General features: G+C 41.1%; 1 protein-coding gene across 7 annotated transcripts in view; it reads right to left on the bottom strand.

Annotated features, from left to right (window-relative positions):
- Positions 1 to 22907, bottom strand: part of si:ch211-278j3.3 (E3 ubiquitin-protein ligase RNF19B) — a 42945-nt gene that overhangs the window by 8486 nt on the left and 11552 nt on the right. For 6 of the 7 annotated variants that reach the window (XM_061886850.1, XM_061886855.1, XM_061886848.1 and 3 more), the window contains 6 exons: positions 20682 to 21098; positions 16921 to 17375; positions 10942 to 11147; positions 7410 to 7557; positions 7189 to 7351; positions 1594 to 1708 (listed from right to left, as the gene is read on the bottom strand). In XM_061886850.1, the coding sequence (XP_061742834.1) occupies positions 1594 to 1708; positions 7189 to 7351; positions 7410 to 7557; positions 10942 to 11147; positions 16921 to 17375; positions 20682 to 20837 (1243 nt within the window). In that variant the 5' untranslated portion in view covers positions 20838 to 21098. The remainder of the gene's footprint in view (positions 1 to 1593; positions 1709 to 7188; positions 7352 to 7409; positions 7558 to 10941; positions 11148 to 16920; positions 17376 to 20681; positions 21099 to 22907) is intronic. The other variant, XM_061886856.1, reaches the window with a different exon arrangement.

Raw genomic sequence — 22907 nt, 5'->3', positions numbered from 1 at the left:
TGCCTTCACAGATGTGTAAGTTACCTATGCCTTGGGCACTAATGCACCCCCATACCATCAAAGATGCTGGCTTTTGAACTTTGCGTCGATAACAGTGTGGATGGTTCGCTTCCCCTTTGGTTCGGATTGCACAATGTCAAATATTTCCAAAAACAATTTGAAATGTGGACTCGTGAGACCACAGAAAACTTTTCCACTTTGCATCAGTCCATCTTAGATGATCTCGGGTCCAGAGAAGCCGGCGGCGTTTTTGGATGTGGTTGATAAATGGCTTTCGCTTTGCTTAGTAGAGCTGTAACTTGCACTTACAGATGTAGCGACAAACTGTATTTAGTAACAGTGGTTTTCTGAAGTGTTCCTGAGCCCATGTGGTGATATCTTTTAGAGATTGATGTCGGTTTTTGATACAGTGCCGTCTGAGGGATCAAAGGTCACGGTCATTCAATGTTGATTTCTGGCCATGCCGCTTACGTGGCGTGAGTTCTCCAGATTCTCTGAACTTTTTGATGATATTATGGACCGTAGATGTTGAAATCCCAAGATTTCTTGCAATTGCATTTTGAGAAACGTTGTTCTTAAACTGTTTGACTACTTGCTCACGCAGTTGTGGACAAAGGGGTGTACCTCGCCCCATCCTTTCTTGTGTAAGACTGAGCATTTTTCGCGAAGCTGTTTTTATATCCAATCATGGCACCCAGTTGTTCCCAATTAGCCTGCACACCTCTGGGATGTTCCAAATAAGTGTTTGATAAGCATTCCTCAACTTTATCAGTATTTATTGCCACTTTTCTCAACTTCTTTGTCACATGTTGCTGGCATCAAATTCTAAAGTTAATGATTATTTGCAAAGAACATTTTTTTCAACATCAAATATGTTGTCTTTGTAGCATATTCAACTGAATTTGGGTTGAAAATGATTTGCAAATCATTGTATTCCATTTATATTTACATCCAACACAATTTCCCAACTCATATGGAAACAGTGTTTGTATATCTTTTACAATCAAGCAGAACACAACAGATATGTAAAAAACTGTAAAATATGAATGCGATGTGTAATAAACACCAACAATATGATATATTATCAATTTTATGCAGAAATTTGTTGTAAAAATCTGCTTCCGCATCTGTTCCTGACACATGCATTTGGGTCTGGCTGCTCTGAAAAACAAACCCTGCCCACTCTGCTTTGTTCCTGGTCTGAGCTGCAGTGACGTAGATTATCGTAATAACTTCTATAACACCCAAAAGCACAGATTTCAAACATTAAAATACTTTCTATAGTTCAAGACTTACAGCCATTTAAAAACATCATTGCACATCATAATAGCAGCTACGGTTTTGATGTTAAAGGTCTAAAAACATGATGCAGAACGTCCGGCGGGCCGGATTGCCCAGGTCTGCCATATGTGCAAGTTTTCGGAGTCCGTCCTTAACCCCTGACCAATCACAACAAATAAGGCCTGTTCAAGGACGTTGCCTGAATGCAAAATACTTGGGAATGTATGCGTGTGGTCATCAAAATGCTATCTTGTGATACAAAAGCACCAACAATTTGTTGTTTAATTCTCATCCCACTCAATTCCTCCTTACCTACAGTGACAGCTGCTATGACGGGCGACACAAAAACTGACATCATCACGCCGCTGGCCACCGTCAAGTAGTGCTTACTTCCTGAGATATTGTTTTTCTTACAGCGACCATGGACCTTCAAAAACAAAAACACAATAGTTCAACTGATTTGTTTTGTTGAAAATGATCATAATATATAGTATATATATAACCCAGCATTCAAACATTACATGATAACTATAACCTGACCTTATGTCAAACATCATTCAAAATCATCAAGATTCTTGTTTTGTTCTAAGACAACTGTGAAAGTAAATAGATTAGTGAAAAATGATCGCTGGCTTGCTTTAATTTAAGAAGAAAATGTCAGAAAATCGCTAAAAATAGATAATAACTTTTGACCTTTAAACCTGCTGTCTTGGGCATATTGAGCCAGATATTAAAAATCAACAGGGTTCTTGTTGAGCTTTAGAACTAACTGCGAAGGTCTATAGATCAGTAAAAAACTATGCCTGGCTTGCTTTAATTTAAGTAGGAAATGCTCTAAAAAAAAAACAAGAAAAACACTCCCGTCCAAAGGCAAAACCCAGTAATTCAATTTTGGTCAAAACTGAGCTGATAATAATTTTGGAGTTACTAGGTGATATGCTTTACATCAGTGTATGCAATATTGTAATTTGTTCCGTAAGTAAGCTGCTTATTTAAGGAACAAATTACAATATAAGTAAGCTGCTTACTTACGGAACAAATTACAATATCGCATACACTAATGTAAAGCCTATCACCTAGTAACTCCAAAATTATTATCAGCTCAGTTTTGACCAAAATTGAGTTACTGGGTTTTGCCTTTGAACGGGAGAACATGTACAGTTGTGGTCAAAAGTTTACATACACTTGTAAAGAACATAATGTCATGGCTGTCTTGAGTCTCCAATAATTTCTACAACTCATACTTTTTTGTGATAGAGTAATTAGAGCACATATTGTTGGTCACAAAAAAATATTCATGAAGTTTGGTTCATTTTTCTGAATTTATTATGGGTCTACTGAAAATGTGAACCAAATCTGCTGGGTTAAAAGTATACATACAGCAATGTTAATATTTGGTTACATGTCCCTTGGCAAGCTTCACTGCAATAAGATGCTTTAGGTAGCTATCCACAAGCTTCTGGCAAGCTTCTGGTAGAATTTTCGACCACTCTTCTTGACAAAAGTGGTGCAATTCAGCTAAATGTGTTGTTTTTTTGACATGGACTTGTTTTTTCAGCAATGTCTACATGTTTTCAATGGGGGTTAAGTCAGGACTTTGGGAAGGCTATCCTAAATCTGTTTTATACTGAAAAGGAGTTGACGGCACAGACACCAGGGGGCGGTAAAGTTTTATGATTTATTACATATATGTATACACAACGTATATATAATAATCAAAAACAATATTAACTAGAACTATAGAATTGAGTGTGTGACAAAACCCAAGAGTGTGTATGTGTGAGACTATATGTATGGTTAGCTGAAGTGTGTGGTGTAGAGGAGAGCGAGCGGAGGGACAAAGCAGAAGGGCAGTCCGTGCACAGGCAAGCCGTCGAGGGCGGGAGAGAAGCGACAAGGTCCGTGTACAGGCGAGATTCGAGGATCGAGGAAGGCAGTCCAAATCCACAGGGGAACAACGGGAGATCACAAAGGGTAAGACTGGGGAAGGCACTGTGGGAGGACAACAAGGAAGTTGCAGGGAAAACCCAGAGAGAAACAGCGAGCATAAGGCTTGTCGGCATACGGTACACAAAGGGTAATTAAGTTCCCGCAAGAATCCTTGGGTCAACTGGTCCTTATACAGCTCGTCCTCATCAGGTGTGCAGATTGCCGATCGGCCACAGCCTTGCCGGTATGTGGGCGTGACACGGCCAGCGTGAGCAGGGGCGTGTCTCGGCGTGTCGCCAGCGGAGATGCTGGCAGACCCGGCTGCCGGGGAAAAGTGGGTTTGAATTTTCCACCATTCTTCCAAAAGCGCATTGGTGAGGTCACGCACTGATATTGGTTGAGAAGACCTGGCTCACAGTCTCCATTCTAATTCATCCCAAAGGTTTTCTATTGGGTTCAGGTCAGGACTCTGTGTAGGCCAGTCAAGTTCATCCATACCAGACTCTGTCATCCATGTCTTTATGAACCTTTCTTTGTGCACTAATGCATAGTCATGTTGGAAGAGGAAGGGGGCCGGTCCAAACTGTTCCCACAAAGTTGGGAGCATAGAATTGTTAAAAATACAGTAGTTTGGTATTCTGGAGCATTCAAAGTTAATTTCACTGGAACGAAGGGGTCAAGCCCAACTCCTGAAAAAAAAACCCACACCATAATTCCTGATCCACCAAATTTCACACTCTGCACAATGCAGTCTGAAACGTGTTCTCTTTGCAAACTCCAAACCCAGATTCGTCCATCAGATTGCCAGATGGAAAAGTGTGATTCATCACTCCAGAGAATGCATCTCCCCTGCTCTAGAGTCCAGTGGCAACATGCTTTACACCACTGCATCCGAAGCTTTGCATTAGACCTGGGGATGTATGGCTTAGATTCAGCTGCTCAGCCATGGAAACCCATTCCATGAAGCTCTCTGCGTACTGTACGTGGGCTAATTGGAAGGTCACATGAAGTTTGGAGCTCTGTAGCAACTGACTGTGCAGATGGTCCTTGCACTATGCGCTTCAGCATCCGCTGACCCCTCTCGTGGACCCCGACTTAAACAAGTTGAAAAACTTATTCGGGTGTTACCATTTAGTGGTCAATTGTACGGAATATGTACTGTACTGTGCAAACTACTAATAAAAGTATCAATCAATCAATCAATCAGTTTACATGGCCTACCACTTGGTGGCTGAGTTGCTGTTGTTCCCTTACTCTTCCATTCTCTTATAATAAAGCCCACAGTTGACTTTGGAATATTTAGGAGTGAGGAAATTTCACAGGTGGCATCCTATGACAGTCCCAGCTGGAAATCACTGAGAGCGGCCCATTCTTTCACAAATATTTGTAGAAACAGTCTCCATGCCTAAGTGCTTGACGTTATACCCCTGTGGTATAAGTGATTAGGACACCTGATTCTCATCATTTGGACGGGTGGCCAAATACTTTTGGCAATATGGATGTATGTTGCTGAATGTATACTTTTGAACGAGCAGATTTGGTCACATTTCAGTAGACCCATAATAAATTCATAAAAGAACCAAACTTCATGAATGTTTTTTTGTGACCAACATGTATGTGCGCCAATCACTGTATCACAAAAAAAAAAAGAGTTGTAGAAATTATTGGAAACTCAAGACAACCATGACATTATGCCCTTCACAAGTATATGTCAACTTTTGACCACGACTGTATATTTCATGTTTGGTGACTGTAACATTACAGATAGTTTGAACAGTAACACTGTGCTTGAATATAGGAAAATAAAACACTTTACTTTAATCAACAACACCCATGAATGTTCAGAGCAGTTGAACATTGTGTCAAGGAGCACAGACCAAGTGGTGTGACCTTTGAACTTGCCTCTTGGCATTCATCATTCAAAATCAATAGAGTTCTTGCTTTTAATACAGGAGAAAAAATGTCCGAAAGTTGACTCATAGCTCTGACCGGATAATAACTGTAAATGTATTGCTTTGTTTTTACCTTCGACTGCAGCTATGATGTGCCACATAAAATGAATATGGTTCTTGATTTGATAGAAGAGAATAAACAGAGTAAGGTTTTGACATGGATTGACAAGGACCACATATTTCAAAAGAATGTGGCTTTTGACCTCAGCCATTTTGACGATCATTAATATCAATAGGGTTCTTGCTTTGATGTAGGACAATAAACCCATAAAGTACAAAACCCAAAACCAATGAAGTTGGCACGTTGTGTAATTCGTAAATAAAAACAGAATCCATACATATGTTTCTCCAAAACCTGTATGTACCTTTCAGCATCAATGGTGTCTTCACAGATGTGTAAGTTACCCAGGCCTCTGGGCACTAATACACCCCCCTACCATCACAGATGCTGGCTTTTGGACTTGGCACCTATAACAATCCGGATGGTTCTTTTCGTCATTGTTTCGGAGGACACGACGTCCACAGTTTCCAAAAACAATTTGAAATGTGGACACATCAGACCACAGAACACTTTTCAGCTTTGAATCAGTCCATCTTAGAAAAGCTTGGGCCCAGCGAAGCCGGCAACGGTTCTGGTGTTGTTGATGAATGGGATTTGCTTTGCATAGTAGTGACTTAACTTGCACTTACAGATGTAGCTACCAACTGTAGTTACTGACAGTTGTTTTCTGAAGTGTTGTGTGGTGATATTCTTTACACACTGATATCGCTTTTTGATGCAGTACCGCCTGAGGGATTGAAGGTCAAAGGCATTTAATTTTGGTTTTTGGCCTTGCAGCTTACGTGCAATGATTTCTCCAGATTCTCTGAAACTTTTGATGATATTACAGACCGTAGATGTTGGAAAAATCCCGAAATTCCTTGCAATAGCTTGTTGAGAAATGTTGTTCTTAAACTGTTGGACAATTTGCTCATGCATCTGTTCACAAGGTGGTGAACCTCGCCCCATCCTTATTTGTGAATGACTGAGCATTTAATGGAAGCTGTTTTTATACCCAATATCATGGCACCCACCTGTTCCCAATTAGCCTGTTCACCTGTGGGATGTTCCACATAAGTGTTTGATGAGCACTCCTCAACTTTCTCAGTCTTTTTTTGCCTTTTGTGCCAGCTTTTTTAAAACATGTTGCAGGCATCAAATTCCAAATGACTAATATTTGCAAAAATTAACTAAATACACCAGTTCGAACATTAATTAGCTTGTCTTTGCAGACTATTCAATTGAATATACCGTATTTTTTGGACTATAGGTCGCAGTTTTTTCCATAGTTTGGCCAGGGGTGCGACTTATACTCAGGAGCGACTTATGTGTGAGATTATTAACACATTACCGTAAAATATCAAATAATATTATTTCGCAAATTCACGTAAAAGACTACACGTATAAGATTTCATGGGATTTAGCGGTTAGGAGTGACAGATTGTTTGGTAAACGTATAGCATGTTCTATATGTTACTTATTTGAATGACTTACCATAATATGTTATGTTAACATACCAGGCACCTTCTCAGTTGGTTATTTATGCGTCATACAACGTACACTTATTCAGCCTGTTGTTCAGTATTCTTTATTTATTTTAAATTGCCTTTCAAATGTCTATTCTTGGTGTTGGGTTTTATCAAATAAATTTCCCCAAAAAATGCGACTTATACTCCAGTGTGACTTATATGTTTTGTTCCTTCTTTATTGTGCATTTCCGGCAGGTGCGACTTATACTCCGGAGCGACATATACTCCGAAAAATACGGTAAGTTGAAAAGGATTTGCAAATCATTGTATTCTGTTTTTATCTACCATTTACACAACGTGCCAACTTCACTGGTTTTGGGGTTTGTATATGAAAATACTGCCAAGGAGTAAATCTCTTACCAGTTTGATCTTTGATTCCACCTAAAACAATCCGTTTGCTCCAGGCATTGCTCAAAATCAACAAGCTTCTTGTTGGGACGTAGAGAAACATGTGTACCTTGCGTCCCATGTAGATGGGTATGCCCACTATGATGACGGGTATAGCGATGCCCGCTATGAGGGAGATTACCACAGGGGCTCCCAGCAGCATGCCCACCTGCCACAGGACTTTGCGTGTTTGCGACCACGGCTTCTTCCCCCAAAATGTACACCCTGAGGGACTGGGGGCACACGTATATATTGGATGATATTAATGATTAAAAAAAGAAATGGTCATACCTGAGGTAGTGCACATCGGTGATCTCTTGCATACACAACCAGCAGAACTGACAGGCGCACACAGTGCAGTTCATGCGATTACAGCTGCCGTCGTTGGTCTTCATGATGTAGGCGCCACAGCGGGGGCAGGGCTTGATCTCCTCTGCATCTGCAACAATGCCATGAAATAATCCTTACTATATCAAGTGTGTGTAACACATACAGTCATTGAAGGCATCAAAACTATGAATGAACACATGTGGAGTTATGTACTTAACAAAAAAGGTGAAATAACTGGAAACATGTTAAATATTCTAGTTAAATTTTTCAAAATAGCCACCCTTTGCTCTTATTAGTGTTTTGCACACTCTTGGCATTCTCTCGACGAGCTTCAAGAGGTAGTCACATGAAATGGTTTTCACTTGACAGGTGTGCTCCAAGCTCATCGAGAGAATGCCAAGAGTGTGCAAAAAAGTAATCAGACCAAAGGATGGCTATTTTGAAGAAACTAGAATAAAAATCCAGTTATTTCACCTTTTTTAAAGTACATATCTCCACGTGTTCATTCATTGATTTGATGCCTTCAGTGACAATCTACAATGTAAATAGTCATTAAAATAACGCATTGAATGAGAAGGCGTGTCCAAACTTTTGGCTTTACATAGAAGTAGATATTGTATCATTATTATAATTACTGCTGAAATCAGGTCAGTGGTATTATGACAAAAAAGAAAGAATGTTGTGACTTTAAAAAAAATATAAAAAAAGGTTGTATATGTTATGAGAACAAAAATGTTGCATCATGTTATACTTAGTTGGTGCTGCATCATACACACACCTATCCATTTTCTACCGCTTATTCCCTTTGGGGCCACGGGGGGCACTGGTTCCTATCTCAGCTACAATCGGGCGGAAGGCGTTGTACACCCTGGACAAGTCGCCAACTCATCGCAGGGCCAACACAGATAGACAGACAACATTCCCACTCACATTCACACATTAGGGCCCAGGTGCATGTATTTGGAAGTGGGAGGAAGCCGGAGTACCCGGAGGGAACCCACGCAGTCACGGGGAGGACATGCAAACTCCACACAGAAAGATCCCGAGCCCGGGATTGAACCCAGGACTACTCAGGACCTTTGTATTGTGAGGCAGACGTACTAACCCCTCTTCCACCATGCTGCCCATATATATGTACAAACCCCATGTCCATATGAGTTGGGAAATTGTGTTAGATGCAAATATAAACTGAATACGATTTGCAAATCCTTTTCAACCCATATACAATTGAATGCACTACAAAGACAAGATATTTGATTTTCAAACTCAAACTTTATTTTTTTTTGCAAATAATAATTAACTTGGGGCTTCACGGTGGCAGAGGGGTTAGTGCGTCTGCCTCACAATACTAAGTTCCTGCAGTCCTGGGTTCAAATCCAGGCTCGGGATCTTTCTGTGTGGAGTTTGCATGTTCTCCCCGTGAATGCGTGGGTTCCCTCCGGGTACTCCGGCTTCCTCCCACTTCCAAAGACATGCACCTGGGGATAGGTTGATTGGCAACACTAAATTGGCCCTAGTGTGTGAATGTGAGTGTGAATGTTGTCTGTCTATCTGTGTTGGCCCTGCGATGAGGTGGCAACTTGTCCAGGGTGTACCCTGCCTTCCGCCCGATTGTAGCTGAGATAGGCGCCAGCGCCCCCCGTGACCCCGAAAGGGAATAAGCGGTAGAAAATGGATGGATGGATGGAATAATTAACTTAGAATTTCATGGCTGCAACACGTGCCAAAGTAGTTGGGAAAGGGCATGTTCACCACTGTGTTACATCACATTTTCTTTTAACAACCCTCAATAAACATTTGGGAACTGAGGAAACTAATTGTTGAAGCTTTGAAAGTGGAATTATTTCCCATTCTTGTTTTATGTAGAGCTTCAGTCGTTCAACAGTCAGGGGTCTCCGCTGTCGTATTTTACGCTTCATAATACGCCATACATTTTCGATGGGAGACAGGTCTGGACTGCAGGTGGGCCAGGAAAGCACCCGCACTCTTTTACTACGAAGCCACGCTGTTGTAACACGTGGCTTGGCATTGTCTTGCTGACAACGTTGCTTGGATGACAAAATATGTTGCTCCAAAACCTGTATGGACCTTTCAGCATTGATGGTGCCTTCACAGATGTGTAAGTTATCCATTACTTGGGCACTAATACACCCCCATACCATCACAGATGCTGGCTTTTGAACGTTGCGCCTATAACAATCCGAATGGTTATTTTCCTCTTTGTTCTGGAGGACCCCACGTCCTCTGTTTCCAAATATAATTTGAAATGGGGACTCAGATGTAGCGACCAACTGTAGTTACTGACAGTGGTTAAATGAAATTTTCCTGAGCCCATGTGGTGATATCCTTTACACACTGATGTCGGTTTTTGATGCAGTACCGCCTGAGAAATCAAAAGTCCGTAATATCATCGCTTATGTGCAGTGATTTCTCCAGATTCTCTGAATTTTTTGATGATTTTACGGACCGTAGATGGTAAAATCCCTAAATTCCTTGCAATAGCTCGTTGAGAAATGTTGTTTTAAAACTGTTCGACAATTTGCTGACAAAGTGGTGACCCTCGCCCCATCCTTGTTTGTGAATTACTTAGCATTTCATGGAAGCTGCTTTTATACCCAATCATGGCACCCACCTGTTCCCAATTAGCCTGCACACCTGTGGGATGTTCCATATAAGTGTTTGATGAGCATTCCTCAACTTTATCAGTATTCATTGCCACCTTTCCCAACTTCTTTGTCACGTGTTGCTGGCATCAAATTTTAAAGTTAATGATTATTTGCGAAAAAAAAATGTTTATTAGTTTGAACATCAAATATGTTGACTTTGTAGCATATTCAATTGAATATGGGTTGAAAAGGATTTGCAAATCATTGTATTCCGTTTATATTTACATCTAACACATTTTCCCAACTCATATGGAAACGAGGTTTGTATATATATATATATATATATATATATATACACACACACACACAGGCACACCTTCTCCTCATTCAATGCATTTTCTTTATTTGCATGACTATTGACTATGAATGAACACGTGGAGTTATGTACTTAACAAAAAGGTGAAATAACTGAAAACATGTTTTGTATTCAAGTTTCTTCAAAATAGCCACCCTTTTCTCTTATTACTGCTTTGCACACTCATGGCATTCTCTGGATGAGGTTCAAGCACACCTGTGATGTAAATACCATTTCAGGTGACTAGCTCTTGAAGTGTCTGATTCCAATCAATGCAAGTCATCAGAATCAGGTAATACACCAACTTATATTCTTGTCTTCATGAAAGAAAGGAATCTATATGTGTTAAACATGCTTGTATTATCATTAAACACCTTTAACTTGTTTACAAAAATGTCTCTTTCATAAATAAATAAATATAAACGATATATATGAATGAGGTATTTACCCTCGACTTGGTCAATTGAAAAGTAGCTCGTCTGCTATACAGCATTTATGCCTACTATAGAAGTAAATGTTAAGCAGTTCCCACCTCCTCCGCCCTCCTCGTTGAAGACGTACAGAGCCGAGGCGTCCTTACTGCCCGAGCCGTGGCGTGCTCGCTGACGTCGGGCCTGGTCGCATGTCTGGTTGGGGTGCCACAGCTGGCGACAGTGGTAGCAGAAATCCGTGTCGCATCCATCGCGGCCGCAGCTCAGCTTGGGACACTCGGCGCAGCCATAAGCGATGACTGCATAGCTGTAGTGGAGTGGGTAGGGAGACACTGGATCAGGTACAACTGCACAATATACTGTGCATCACATTTATTTGTTACAGCCATATTCTAAAATGGAATAAATACATTTTGTCCTGAGAATTCTACACACAATACCCCATATTAACAATGTGTAGAAGTTTTATGTAGACATTTTTTTTTACAAATAAAAAACTAAGAAAAACATGAGTAGTCACGGCCTTTGCACAATACTTTGTAGATGCACCTTTGGCAGCAATTACACACTCAAGTCTTTTTGAATATAATGCCACAAGCTTGGCAAACCTATCTTTGGGCAGTTTCCCCTTTGCAGCACCCTTCAAGCTCCATCAGGTTGGATGGGAAACATCTCAGATCTCTCCAGAGATGTTCAATGCGATTCAAGTCTGGGCTCTGGCAGGGCCACTCAAGGACATTTACAGAGTTGTCCTGAAGCCAATTCTTTGATATCATGGCTTTGTGCTTGCTGAAAGATAAAACGCTGCCCCAGTCTAAGTTTAAGAGCGCTCTGGGGCAGGTTTTCATCGAAGATTTCTCTGTAAAATGCTGCATTCATCTTTCCCTCTATCCTGGCTAGTCTTCCAGTTCCTGTCGCTGAAAAACTATCCCCACAGCATGATGCTGCCACCACCATGTAGGGATAGTATTGGCCTGGCGATGAGCTGTGCCTGGTTTTCTCTAAACATTACGCCAGTCTTTGTCTCGTGTTCTTGGACTTCCCTGACTTGAGTCCTTCTCCCCGGTCGCTCAGTTTAGACCATGGGTGTCAAACTCTGGCCCGCCATGTAATTTCATTTGGCCCTGGAGCCAATATCAAATTAACATTAGAGCTGGCCCGCCGGTATTATACAGAGGCGGTGCCGCTGTAACACCGCATTCACCGCTAATGCTCATACTTGCCAACCCTCCCAATTTTCCCAGGAGACTCCCGGAGTTCAGTGCCCCTCCCGAAAATCTCCCTGGGCAACCATTCTCATGAATATCTCCCAATTTCCACCCGGACAACAATATTGGGGGCCGTGCCTTAAAGGCAATGCCTTTAACGTTCTCTACAACCTGTCGTCACGTCCACTCATCCTCCATACAAACAGCGTGCTCATGATATAAGCAGCTTGTACACATTCATAAGTGAATGCAACGCATACTTAGTCAATAGCTATACAGGTCACACCGGGGGTGGCCGTATAAACAACTTTAACACTGTTACAAATATGCACCACACTGTGAACCCACACCAAACAAGAAAGACAAACACATTTCGGGAGAACCCAGAACCCCTTGCAGCACTAACTCTTCCGGGACGCTACAATACACGCTACCACCTAAAAGGTTAATTTGTTCAACCTTGGCCCGCGGCTTTGTTCAGTTTTAAATGTTGGCCATCTCTGTATTTGAGTTTGACACCCCTGGTTTAGACGGATGGCCAGCATTCGGAAGAGTCCTGGGGGTTCCAACTTTTTCCATTTTGAGACAATCCTTTCTCGAAGGTCTACAGACACTCCCTTCGAATTCATTCTTGGTTTGTGGGACCTTATATATAGTAAACAGATGGGTGCCTTTCCAAATCAAGTCCAACCAACTGAATTTACCACAGGTGGATCTCCAATGAAGCTGTACAATCAGCTCTTTTTTTGAGCTTCATGGGAAGGCTGTGAATACTCATGTACATGAGCCATCCATCCATCGGGGTCTGCTGGAGCCTATCTCAGCTGCATTTGGGCGAAACCCTGAAATTTTTTAAAATTTTAATACATTTGCAAAAAAGTCTGTTGTCATTATGGAGTGTTGTGTGCAGAATGTTGAGGATAAAGGAGAATGTATTTCATTTTGAAATAATTCTATAAAATACATGTGTCAATCTCAAGGCCCGGGGGCCAGATTTGGTCCGCTACATCATTTAATGCGGCCCACGAAAGCCCTGAAATACTATGAGTCAATAAAGCATTGTATCATTGACTAAATGCAATCTTTTCACTGTGACAGACAGAAATACATGTATTGCATACTATTGAGTATATTCTAAACGTTATTGTCTAATAATGCAACAAATATAATACTATCATAAATTGTAAAATTAGGCTTCAGCACCCCCCCGCGAACCTGAAAGGGACAAGCGGTAGAAAATGGATGGATAGATTAAAATTAAAATGAAATAAATATCTGCTTGAGTTATATCAAAGCAAGTTATTCATCAAATTGTACGCTGTAGAAATGACCATAGATTTTACGGTAAAAAAAAAACAACGATATTACCATTTTTCCATTTACAGTAATATGCTGTAAAAACCATTATAAATTTAACAGTGAAGTTGTTGAAATTCAGCTGCCAGTTTTTTTGTTTTTTTTTACTGAATTTTTTTTCTTCAGTGAGTGTATATAATAAAACATTTATTGATTTTATAATATCATGAGGTGAATTCTTTTACATTTATATTCATAAATCATATACGTTTACAAGCGGCCCTCTTAAAAAAGCAGCCATAACTGTGATTTGGCCCTCGGTCTAACCGTATTCGAAACCCATGCTGTATCATAACAAGTGTTGAAAAAGTGAAGCGCTGTGAATACTTTCGGGATGCACTAAGTTGTAATTAGCATTGTTTTGTTATTGGCTCATAGTGCTGATGGGCAGGGCTGACTCCTTGTGATCATAACCAAGAGCCTTTGATGTCTCATCTAGACTCCTCAAAGGGAATATTAACACATCCTCTTCATATTCATAAGGCTGTGTGATTAACGATCAAGTAAAAATAACCTTGTGTGATTCCCGGGCCAAGCAGTTCCCTCATTTTAGCTCCCAGCTACTCTTTGAACAAAGTAAATATTTACTGTATTTGAACAATAAAACTAAACCAGCAGTGGTTCCACACAACATTTCATACGAATGTGCCATTGCCTGTTATGCAAATTAGAGGATGACATCATCAAACCCCCACAATGCTACAAATAGATTGCAATCCAGTACAACAATGCCTAAAACTGTGGATTATGCACAAATTAACAGGATTTATGGCTATTAAAGCAGACATCATCTCCTGTTACGTCGCTATAGTAACACAGTGAATAAAACCTGCGCGTGTGGACGCCATGCAAATGCACAAAACTGTTCTATAATCCACATTTATTTGAAGACATATTGTTTTTAACACAGGGTTGCATGCTATTGATTTTTTTGTGCGCTCAAGAATCGCAACAAGTAGTAGCGGCGCTTGTGGTGTGACAAACCAGTCTGTGTCAGCAAAACACAACCCATTGCATCATCGGAATCGTTTTCCTGTTCGATTGGCCACTTGTTGCTAGGCAGACTTCACTTGTCCAAGCTATGTCTCTTACAGCCCGGGGCAATTATTTTGACCCTGGGGCCACATTGCCTGTTATGCAATATATCACCTGTTATACTATATATGTATGTATATATATATATATATATATATATATATATATATATATATATATATATATATATATATATATATATATATATATATATATATATATATATATATATATATATAAGGTGCCGTGGCTTGCTGGGGCAGCGATCCTGTTCTGTCTCCCTGTAATGTTTGTCTGATCTTGAATGGGATTGTGCTGAAAATTTAAATTTTCCTGAAGGAACTCTCCTGACGGAATAAATAAAGTACTATCTAATCTGGATTGTGCTGAAAATTGTAATTTTCCTGAAGGAACTCTCCTGACGGAATAAATAAAGTACTATCTAATCTAATATATGTATATATATTTATATATTTACAATGCGAAGGTCCTGAGTAGTCTTGAGTCCAATCCCAGGCTCGGGATCTTTCTATGTGGAGTTTACATGTTCTCCCTGTGACTGCGTGGGTTCCCTCCGGGTAATCCGGATTCCTCCCACCTCCAAAGAAGTGCATCCTCATCATCATCATTTTGCTGATATGTTGATACTCCCGACTAAGATATTGCTGCGTAACTTAACAAATACATTTGGCTAATCGACATCAGTAAAATGTGGCATAATTACTTAGTAAACCATCTTGCAAGAAGCATAAACAAAATAAACATACAGCGTAGAACTCGTCAATTGCCATTTGAAGTTCCTTTACTGTGTGGGTGACCCCCCCGCCCCCAGAGGTCCTCTCCAAGGTTTCTCATAGTCATCCACATTGACATCCCACTTGGTTGTGAGTTTTTCCTTGCCCTTTTGTGGGCTCTGAACAGAGGATGTCGTTGTGGCTTGTGCGGCCCCCCGAGGCACTTGGGATTTAGGGATATATAAATAAACATTGATTGATTGATTCCTTGGAGTAGGATGGGGGGGGACTATAGAATTTTGACTGCGATTGCAGTACTATTTCTGGCCACATTAGTATATATGGCACCTTTAAATTATTTTTTAAAAGGCTCGATTCGTTCGCTAACACATCACATTTGTAGTTCACACATCACATCACAACACATCACATTTGTAGTTCCTATTGACACACAACAGAGAAGCAGACACAGACAAAAGTCTGCCAAGGTAAATGCAGAACAATATTATTACATTATTTCATAAAACAACTGTAGCTGTTTGTAGTACATACTGTAATATTCCGGAATGCAAACCGCAACTTTATTCCTATGCTTTGATCCCTGCGGCTAATTTGTAAAATTTTTCCCGCTAGTGGCAATATTGTTTAAACACATCTGCTGAAAAGGTATGTTGTTGTTTGTGCTACAGCATTATTTTTTGGACGAGTTTGCTCACCGCAGGTGCTTTAAACCAAGTACAAATGCCATTTCATCTTAGAGCCGTCCATAGCATTCCTACTTGCACGTTTTTTTCCTTCATCACTCTAAGCAATGTTCGTAAGTTTGACAATATAACTAAAACAATTCATACATACTAAACTGTCCCATGTGTGATGTCTGTAGGAGTGTTTTCAAGCATATTTGTACATGCTATTGTAATGTAATGAAGCTAGCGTCGTTAGCATCAGCTAATATGCTAACACATTTATAAGTGTCTGCGTTAATATTATCAACTTACAAGCATTATTTTTGTATTGTTTCACACATTTTTCAGTAAATTCACCAAAATGTCATCATGGAGTTATTGAGTCTGTTTAACTGATTGGAAAGCTATCTTCTGCGATGAGGTGGCGACTTGTCCAGGGTGTACCCCGCCTAACGCCCGATTGTAGCTGAGATAGGCGCCAGCGCCCCCTGCGACCCCAAGAGGGAATAAGCGGTAGAAAATGGAGGGATGGGAAGCTACCTTCTAAAGCTAATGGGCCCATGACGATGACTTCTGTTTTGTTTAATCCACCGTTTTACTGCTGTATTACAGGCACCATTTGGAGACAATTAAGGTATGTAAATAAGCATTTACAAAAATGTTCTCGTAAAAAATACTAACTTCACAACATCTATATATCTGTGGCTTATAGTCCACTGCGGCTAATAGATGGGAACATTTTTTTTCCCTAATATATAGTGGTTGTGGCTTATATACCCATGCGCTCTAGTCTGGAAAATACAGTACTGTTGCAATGTTTTTCATATCTAAAAGTATTATTTTATTAAAAGGTTTGTTATTTGTTGTAATGGTGGTGTTTTGGGAGGGCCAAGCATGGATTTACTTGACTTAAATTAATTTCAATGGGCAGGGCCAATTTAAGATATGAATATTTGGATTTACGAGCTCTGTCGTGGAATGAAATGTGCTTGGGGAATAAATAGCTGTTACAGTGTGTTGTGTAAAACGGGCCTCTGTGTTGTACCCAGACGGGTTCTAACCTGCAGTCAGGTGCCGGACACCACCGCGTGTCAGGGTCAGCCGCCAGGAAACGCCTCAGATGGTACTCCTCAAACCTTTCCAGCAGCGCCCCATCATCCAGGATGGCGCGCACGTCAAGCGGCGCCAGGGTCTCAGGGCACTGCGGGCACGCGATGCCCACCCGGCTCTCAGATATCTCGATGCGTAGGTACTGACGCAGACAGTCAGAGCAGGTGCGGTGGGAGCAGGTGGTAAGTCTAGGGAAGTTGCAACGCGGCTGGCTGAGCAGACATAAGGGACACTCCTCCAGGTGCTCGTCCACCTGCTGGTCCTGGCTGGATGAGGAGAGTGACAGGACGTCGGTGCAGCTTGGAGCAGCCGCCGCCGCCGCCACTGCGCCGTCCTCCAGCGGCTCAGCGGCTTCTCCTTCGCCTCCGGGTACTTTGGATTCTGCAGCATCTTCTGTCGCAAATTCCTAAGGAGGACACATTTTCACAATACTTTCAAGTTTTTTCTGCCTAAACGGGCTTCCCCCATGATCAAAACAGGGAAATGATGGTAGCAAATACTTGTTAGATTGACTCTCCACATGTTTCTTTTATACAAAGAAATTTGTTTTTTTTCTCATTGTACACTGTAAAAATTGACCAGGATTTCAAAACATTTAACAGTATTTTTTCACATTAAAGTTAAAGTTAAAGTGAAATTACCAATGATTGTCACACACACACTAGGTGTGGTGAAATTTGCCCTCTGCATTTGACCCATCCCCTTAATCACTCCCTGGGAGGTGAGGGGAGCAATGGGCAGCAGCGGTGCCGCGCCCAGGAATCATTTTTGGTGATTTAACCCCCAATTCCAACCTTTAATGCTGAGTGCCAAGCAGGGAGGCAATGGGTCCCATTTTTTTTATAGTCTTTGGTATGACTCGGCCGGGATTTTAACTCACAACCTACCGATCTCAGGGCGGACACACTAACCACTAGGCCACTGAGTAGGTCAAATGCGGTAACCAAAATAATAACTGCAAAATTTAAGCGTACAGTAAATGTAAAAATTATGAAGGCCTTCTATTCCAAAGCATTTACTGTTATTTCACTGTAATCATACACATAAATATAGTCAACAAATTACTGTGAATTCAAACAGATTTGTCTCTTGAGGGGTTCTGTAGACCAGGGGTTCTCAACCTTTATGACCTCAAGACCCTTCTTTTCCAGAACAGAGGGGCTTGAAGCCCATTCAAATATTAACAGTGAACTAGATGAAGCAATTCCTGAAGGAATTGTGTGTGAATGCTCCAATGCTAAAGTTAAACTGAAATCCTGGAATTTTTTTTTTAGAATTTGTTGAAGTAGAACACACAATTCCCAAACAAGCTGAATATTTTGAAGTTGGAACAGTTTGAATCACATGAAAAATGTGGGAGTTGTGGAACTTTGAATAATGTCTCATTGACTTCAATGGAAATTTCCCAAAAATTTGTGAATTTCGGGAAAAGCGGGAATTTTTTTCAAAATGGTACTTGAATCGTCTAAATGAGTTGAAATGGTTAGTGTTTGAATGTTTCAAATCGGTCTAAAAATATTACATGTAGTAAAATGTTGAATTGAGAAATGGTATTACGGAATTCCTGGAATTTCAGGAAAACCGGGAATTTTTCCAGTTCAAAAATAACTTTGTTTTTTGTTCTCATTAAGAAGAATGTTTTGACGGTGGAACGGTTGTAGTGGGTTGAAAAATGTGGAAGTAGTAATCGCCAGAAAAAAAAAGTGGAAATAGGGCTTGGAAAACCAAGAATTTTGGAAAATCCTGGTATCATTTTGAACTTGGAAAAAAAGTAGTTTAAATTTCCAGAATGGTGGAATGTGTTGAAGGTGGAATTGTTTGAATAGGTTTGAATACGTGGAAATGGTGGAAGTTTGATAAATGGCCAATTAATTTTAAATGAGAAAAATGACCCGGACAACCTGGAATTCAGGGAAATCTGGGTATTTCTTGATATTTGTAAATAGAAATCCTGCGATTCCCGAATAGGCTGAATGGTTTGAAGTTGGAACAGTTTGAATCGTTTAAAAAATGTGGAAGGTAGAATGCGGCAAACTCGAAAGAAGAAGAAGTTTAATAAATAGATCACTAATGGTGTGAATGCTTTGGAGCATTCACACAATTCACTTTAAATCTTTTGTAACTTTACAAATTTCATTGATTGAAACTTTTATTAGTAGATTGCCCCGTTGAGTACATATTCCGTACAATTGACCACTAAATGGTAACACCCGAATAAGTTGTACAACTTGTTTAAGTCGGGGTCCACGTAAATCAATTCATAGTAATATTATATAGAGATTGAATTATTTAGGTCCTAGTGTTGACAGTGGAACGGTTGAAATAGGATGACAAAAAGAAAAAGAGTAGTCAGACAAAAAAGGTTGGAAATAGGGTTAAAAAAAAAAGGAATTCCTGGAAATTTGTTGAACGTGGAACAATTAGAGTTTGAATGTCCAGAATGAGTTAAATGTGTTGAATGTAGAATGGTTTAAATACTTTGAAAATGTGGGAATTGTGGAAGTTTGAAAAATGGACAATTCATTTCAAATGGGAAAAATGTGCCGGAAAACTGGGAATCCTGGGAAATCTGGGAATTTGTCAAGGTAAAGCCCGCGACCCCTGAATAGCCTGAACAGTTTGAAGTTGGAATGGTTTGAATTGGATGAAAAATGTGGAAGAAAAGTAATTATAATAAATAGATGACTTTTGGTGTTGAAAGCCATATGTGCGAATGCTTTAGGGCATTCATACAATTATACATAACCTACTTATAGTTTACAACCTTGTCAAATGTTATGAAACCATGTGCTAATCAAAATGATTTTATTTATTGAACACATAAACCTTAGGCTTAGGTCAGGCTGATAAGAAAAATAAGTACGAACCAAACACATTGCATAAGAAGGGGCACTGATGAAAAATTAATGTACAAACAATTATGATGTGCTAGAGTACGTAAACTGAATTATTAATGAATATGATTCTTAATTAAACTGTCAGTAAAATTTAAGTGCAAATGAAGGGACAACTTCACTACTTTAGTCATAATTTTTGCGCTCAAGAAACATCTCAATAACTAACTCCAGGCTTATTATGTTGGATATTTTGTAGAAAAGTGTATAACAACTAAGTACCGCTGCAGCCCATAAACAGATATTTTTTGGCATACAACTAAGAAACACTCTTGTACAGTAAGTATGCTGTTAAAACGAGAGGTAATTAACAGTAAAATTACAATATAATACAATTGTAATTGTATTGCAATAATTATACAATTACAACAGTGAAGTTACAATAGCAAAAATTTATAAAAACAGATATGATAATATTAACATTAATAATACCAAAATGAATTATTAATTTTCACCACCATTGATGGAAGAAATGTCCTCAAGTGTCCATCTTGGGGACAGGAGTACTCACTGCAGGTGCTCAGTCGGCTTTGGTTGCCTGGCAACATCGTTTAGGCAAATGACCAATTAATTAAATAAACACTCTAATGGATTTGGGCTGTAACAGAGCAGACAGCAGCTGAGCTGTCTGAAGTTAATGATCTCTACCCTCTACTATGTGGCCCTCTCTCAGCATCATTCTGAAATGTATTTTAGTGGAAAATTGTGTAGTTTGAATGGGGGGAAAAACTACAACATATTTTGAGCCAAGTGAAAATGATAGTTGCTTTTCAGCAAGAATAAATACATTAAAGGAAGCTAAAATACGCAATCCTTACCGGCTCTGGGTGTTCGCTCAGGGTGAGGGTGATGGCTACTTCCTCTTTGGGCTGGACCTCCACATTCTTTTCGGGCCTCGGTTCCGATTTGGGCTTTCGACTGAAGAAGTTGAGGAAGCTCAGGGGCCCTGTCTGCTGCTGTTTGGGCCTCTTCATGGTCTACTGGGACTGGAACGGCAACTGAGGAGCGTAGGCCAAGGACCATGAGCAGAAGCGCAGTGTGTGTGTGTGTGTGTGTGTGTGTGTGTGTGTGTGTGTGTGTTTGTGGAGGAGAGAAGAGAGGCACCGATGGAGGCAGACAAGGGAGGAGGTGGCCCCCGTCAAGAGGGGAGCATCACAGGTAAGGATTCATCGGGAGATTCCTGCTTTATCCTCTTCTTCACCGGACTTCTGTGGGTCCTCAGTAATTGTTAAAACCTGCATGCAAAAAAAGAACCATGAACTTGCAAGGATCCATTGATCTAACACAAAGATCTAGGGTTCTGTCCTTAATCATCCACATCAGGGGTGTCCAAACTACGGCCCGTGAGCCAAGTGTGGTCCGCAGACGTCTGCAATTTGGCCCGCTAAACGTCATAAGTCTGATAATTGCTTTCAATTGAATAGTATGACAACATTATTGCTGTCATTTTGTCCAGTGGACAAGATGAGTAAGTCAGCTCAATGACCTTTAATTATGCTTTGTATAGAACATTCATCCATCCATCCATTTTCTTCCGCTTATCCGAGGTCGGGTCGTGGGGGCAGCAGCCTAAGCAGGGAAGCCCAGACTTCCCTCTCCCCGGCCACTTCATCCAGCTCTTCCCGGGGGATCCCGAGGCAATCCCAGGCCAGCCGGGAGACATAGTCTTCCCAACGTGTCCTGGGTCTTCCCCATGGCCTCCTACCAGTCGGACGTGCCCGAAACACCTTCCTCGGGAGGCGCAAGGGTCGCATCCTGACCAGATGCCCGAACCACCTCATCTGGCTCCTCTCGATGTGGAGGAGCAGCGGCTTTACTTTGAGCTCCTCCCGGATGGCAGAGCTTCTCTAAGGGAGAGCCCCGCCACCCGGCGGAGGAAACTCATTTCTGCCACTTGTACCCATGATCTAGTCCTTTCGGTCATAACCCAAAGGTCATGACCAAAGGGGAGAATGGGAACATATATCGACCGGTAAATTGAAAGTTTTGCATTCCGGCTCAGTTCCTTCTTCACCACAACGGATCGATAAAGCGTCCGCATTACTGAAGACGCTGCACCGATCTGCCTGTCAATCTCACAAACCACTTTTCTCTCACTCGTGAACAAGACTCCGAGGTACTTGAATTCCTCCAATTGGGGCAAGATCTTCTCCCCGACCCAGGGATGGCAATCCACTCTTTTCCGGGCGAGAACCATGGACTCGGACTTGGAGGTGCTGATTCTCATCCCAGTCGCTTCACACTCGGCTGCGAACCAATCCAGTGAGAGCTGAAGATCTTGGCCAGATGAAACCATCAGGACCACATCATATGCAAAAAGCAGAGACCTAATCTTGCAGCCACCAAACCAGATACCCTCAACACACTGACTGCGCCTAGAAATTCTGTCCATAAATGTTATGAACAGAATCGGTGACAAAGAGCAGCATTGGCGGAGTCCAACCCTCACTGGAAACTGGTCCGACTTACTGCTGGCGATGCGGACCAAGCTGATCATACAGGGAGCGGACCGCCACAATCAGACAGTCCATTACCCCATACCCTCTAAGCCAGGGATGGGCATTACGTCGATCGCGATCGACTGGTCGATCTTGGAGGGTGTGTCAGTCAATCTCAAGCCAGGCATTAAAAAATAGACATAAAAATGAGCAATCATCAATCATACCAAGACTTCACTTTCGTCAGTTGTTTGACATTCTCGGCACCCGAGGATCTTGTGAGATGACGCTGGCTGCTGCGAGCTCATATTAAAGAAAAAAATCACTAACAGGGCGGACGCAGAGAAACACATTTTATTTCTAGAGACTCCGTACCTACTGTCAAAACTCTAAAGACCGACTGCACAGTTCCTGTCTTCACCATAAAAGACCTGTTTCATCCTGCCTGTGCTAACAAAATAAGAGTCTCAGAAAGCTAGCGTGCACAAGCTAGCAAGCTACGGAGTTTGATGCCAATGTATTTCTCCCCCGCCCTCAGCGACCGCTTTCTCACTTGCTTGCCCACCCGCACAGTCACTGACGTCACTCACCTGCTGCCAGACATTA

This window comes from Nerophis ophidion, linkage group LG24 (assembly GCF_033978795.1).
Source record: "Nerophis ophidion isolate RoL-2023_Sa linkage group LG24, RoL_Noph_v1.0, whole genome shotgun sequence".
NCBI lineage: Eukaryota > Metazoa > Chordata > Actinopteri > Syngnathiformes > Syngnathidae > Nerophis > Nerophis ophidion.
Note: the sequence above shows the minus strand (reverse complement) of the source record. Positions and strands in the feature narration are given on the sequence as shown.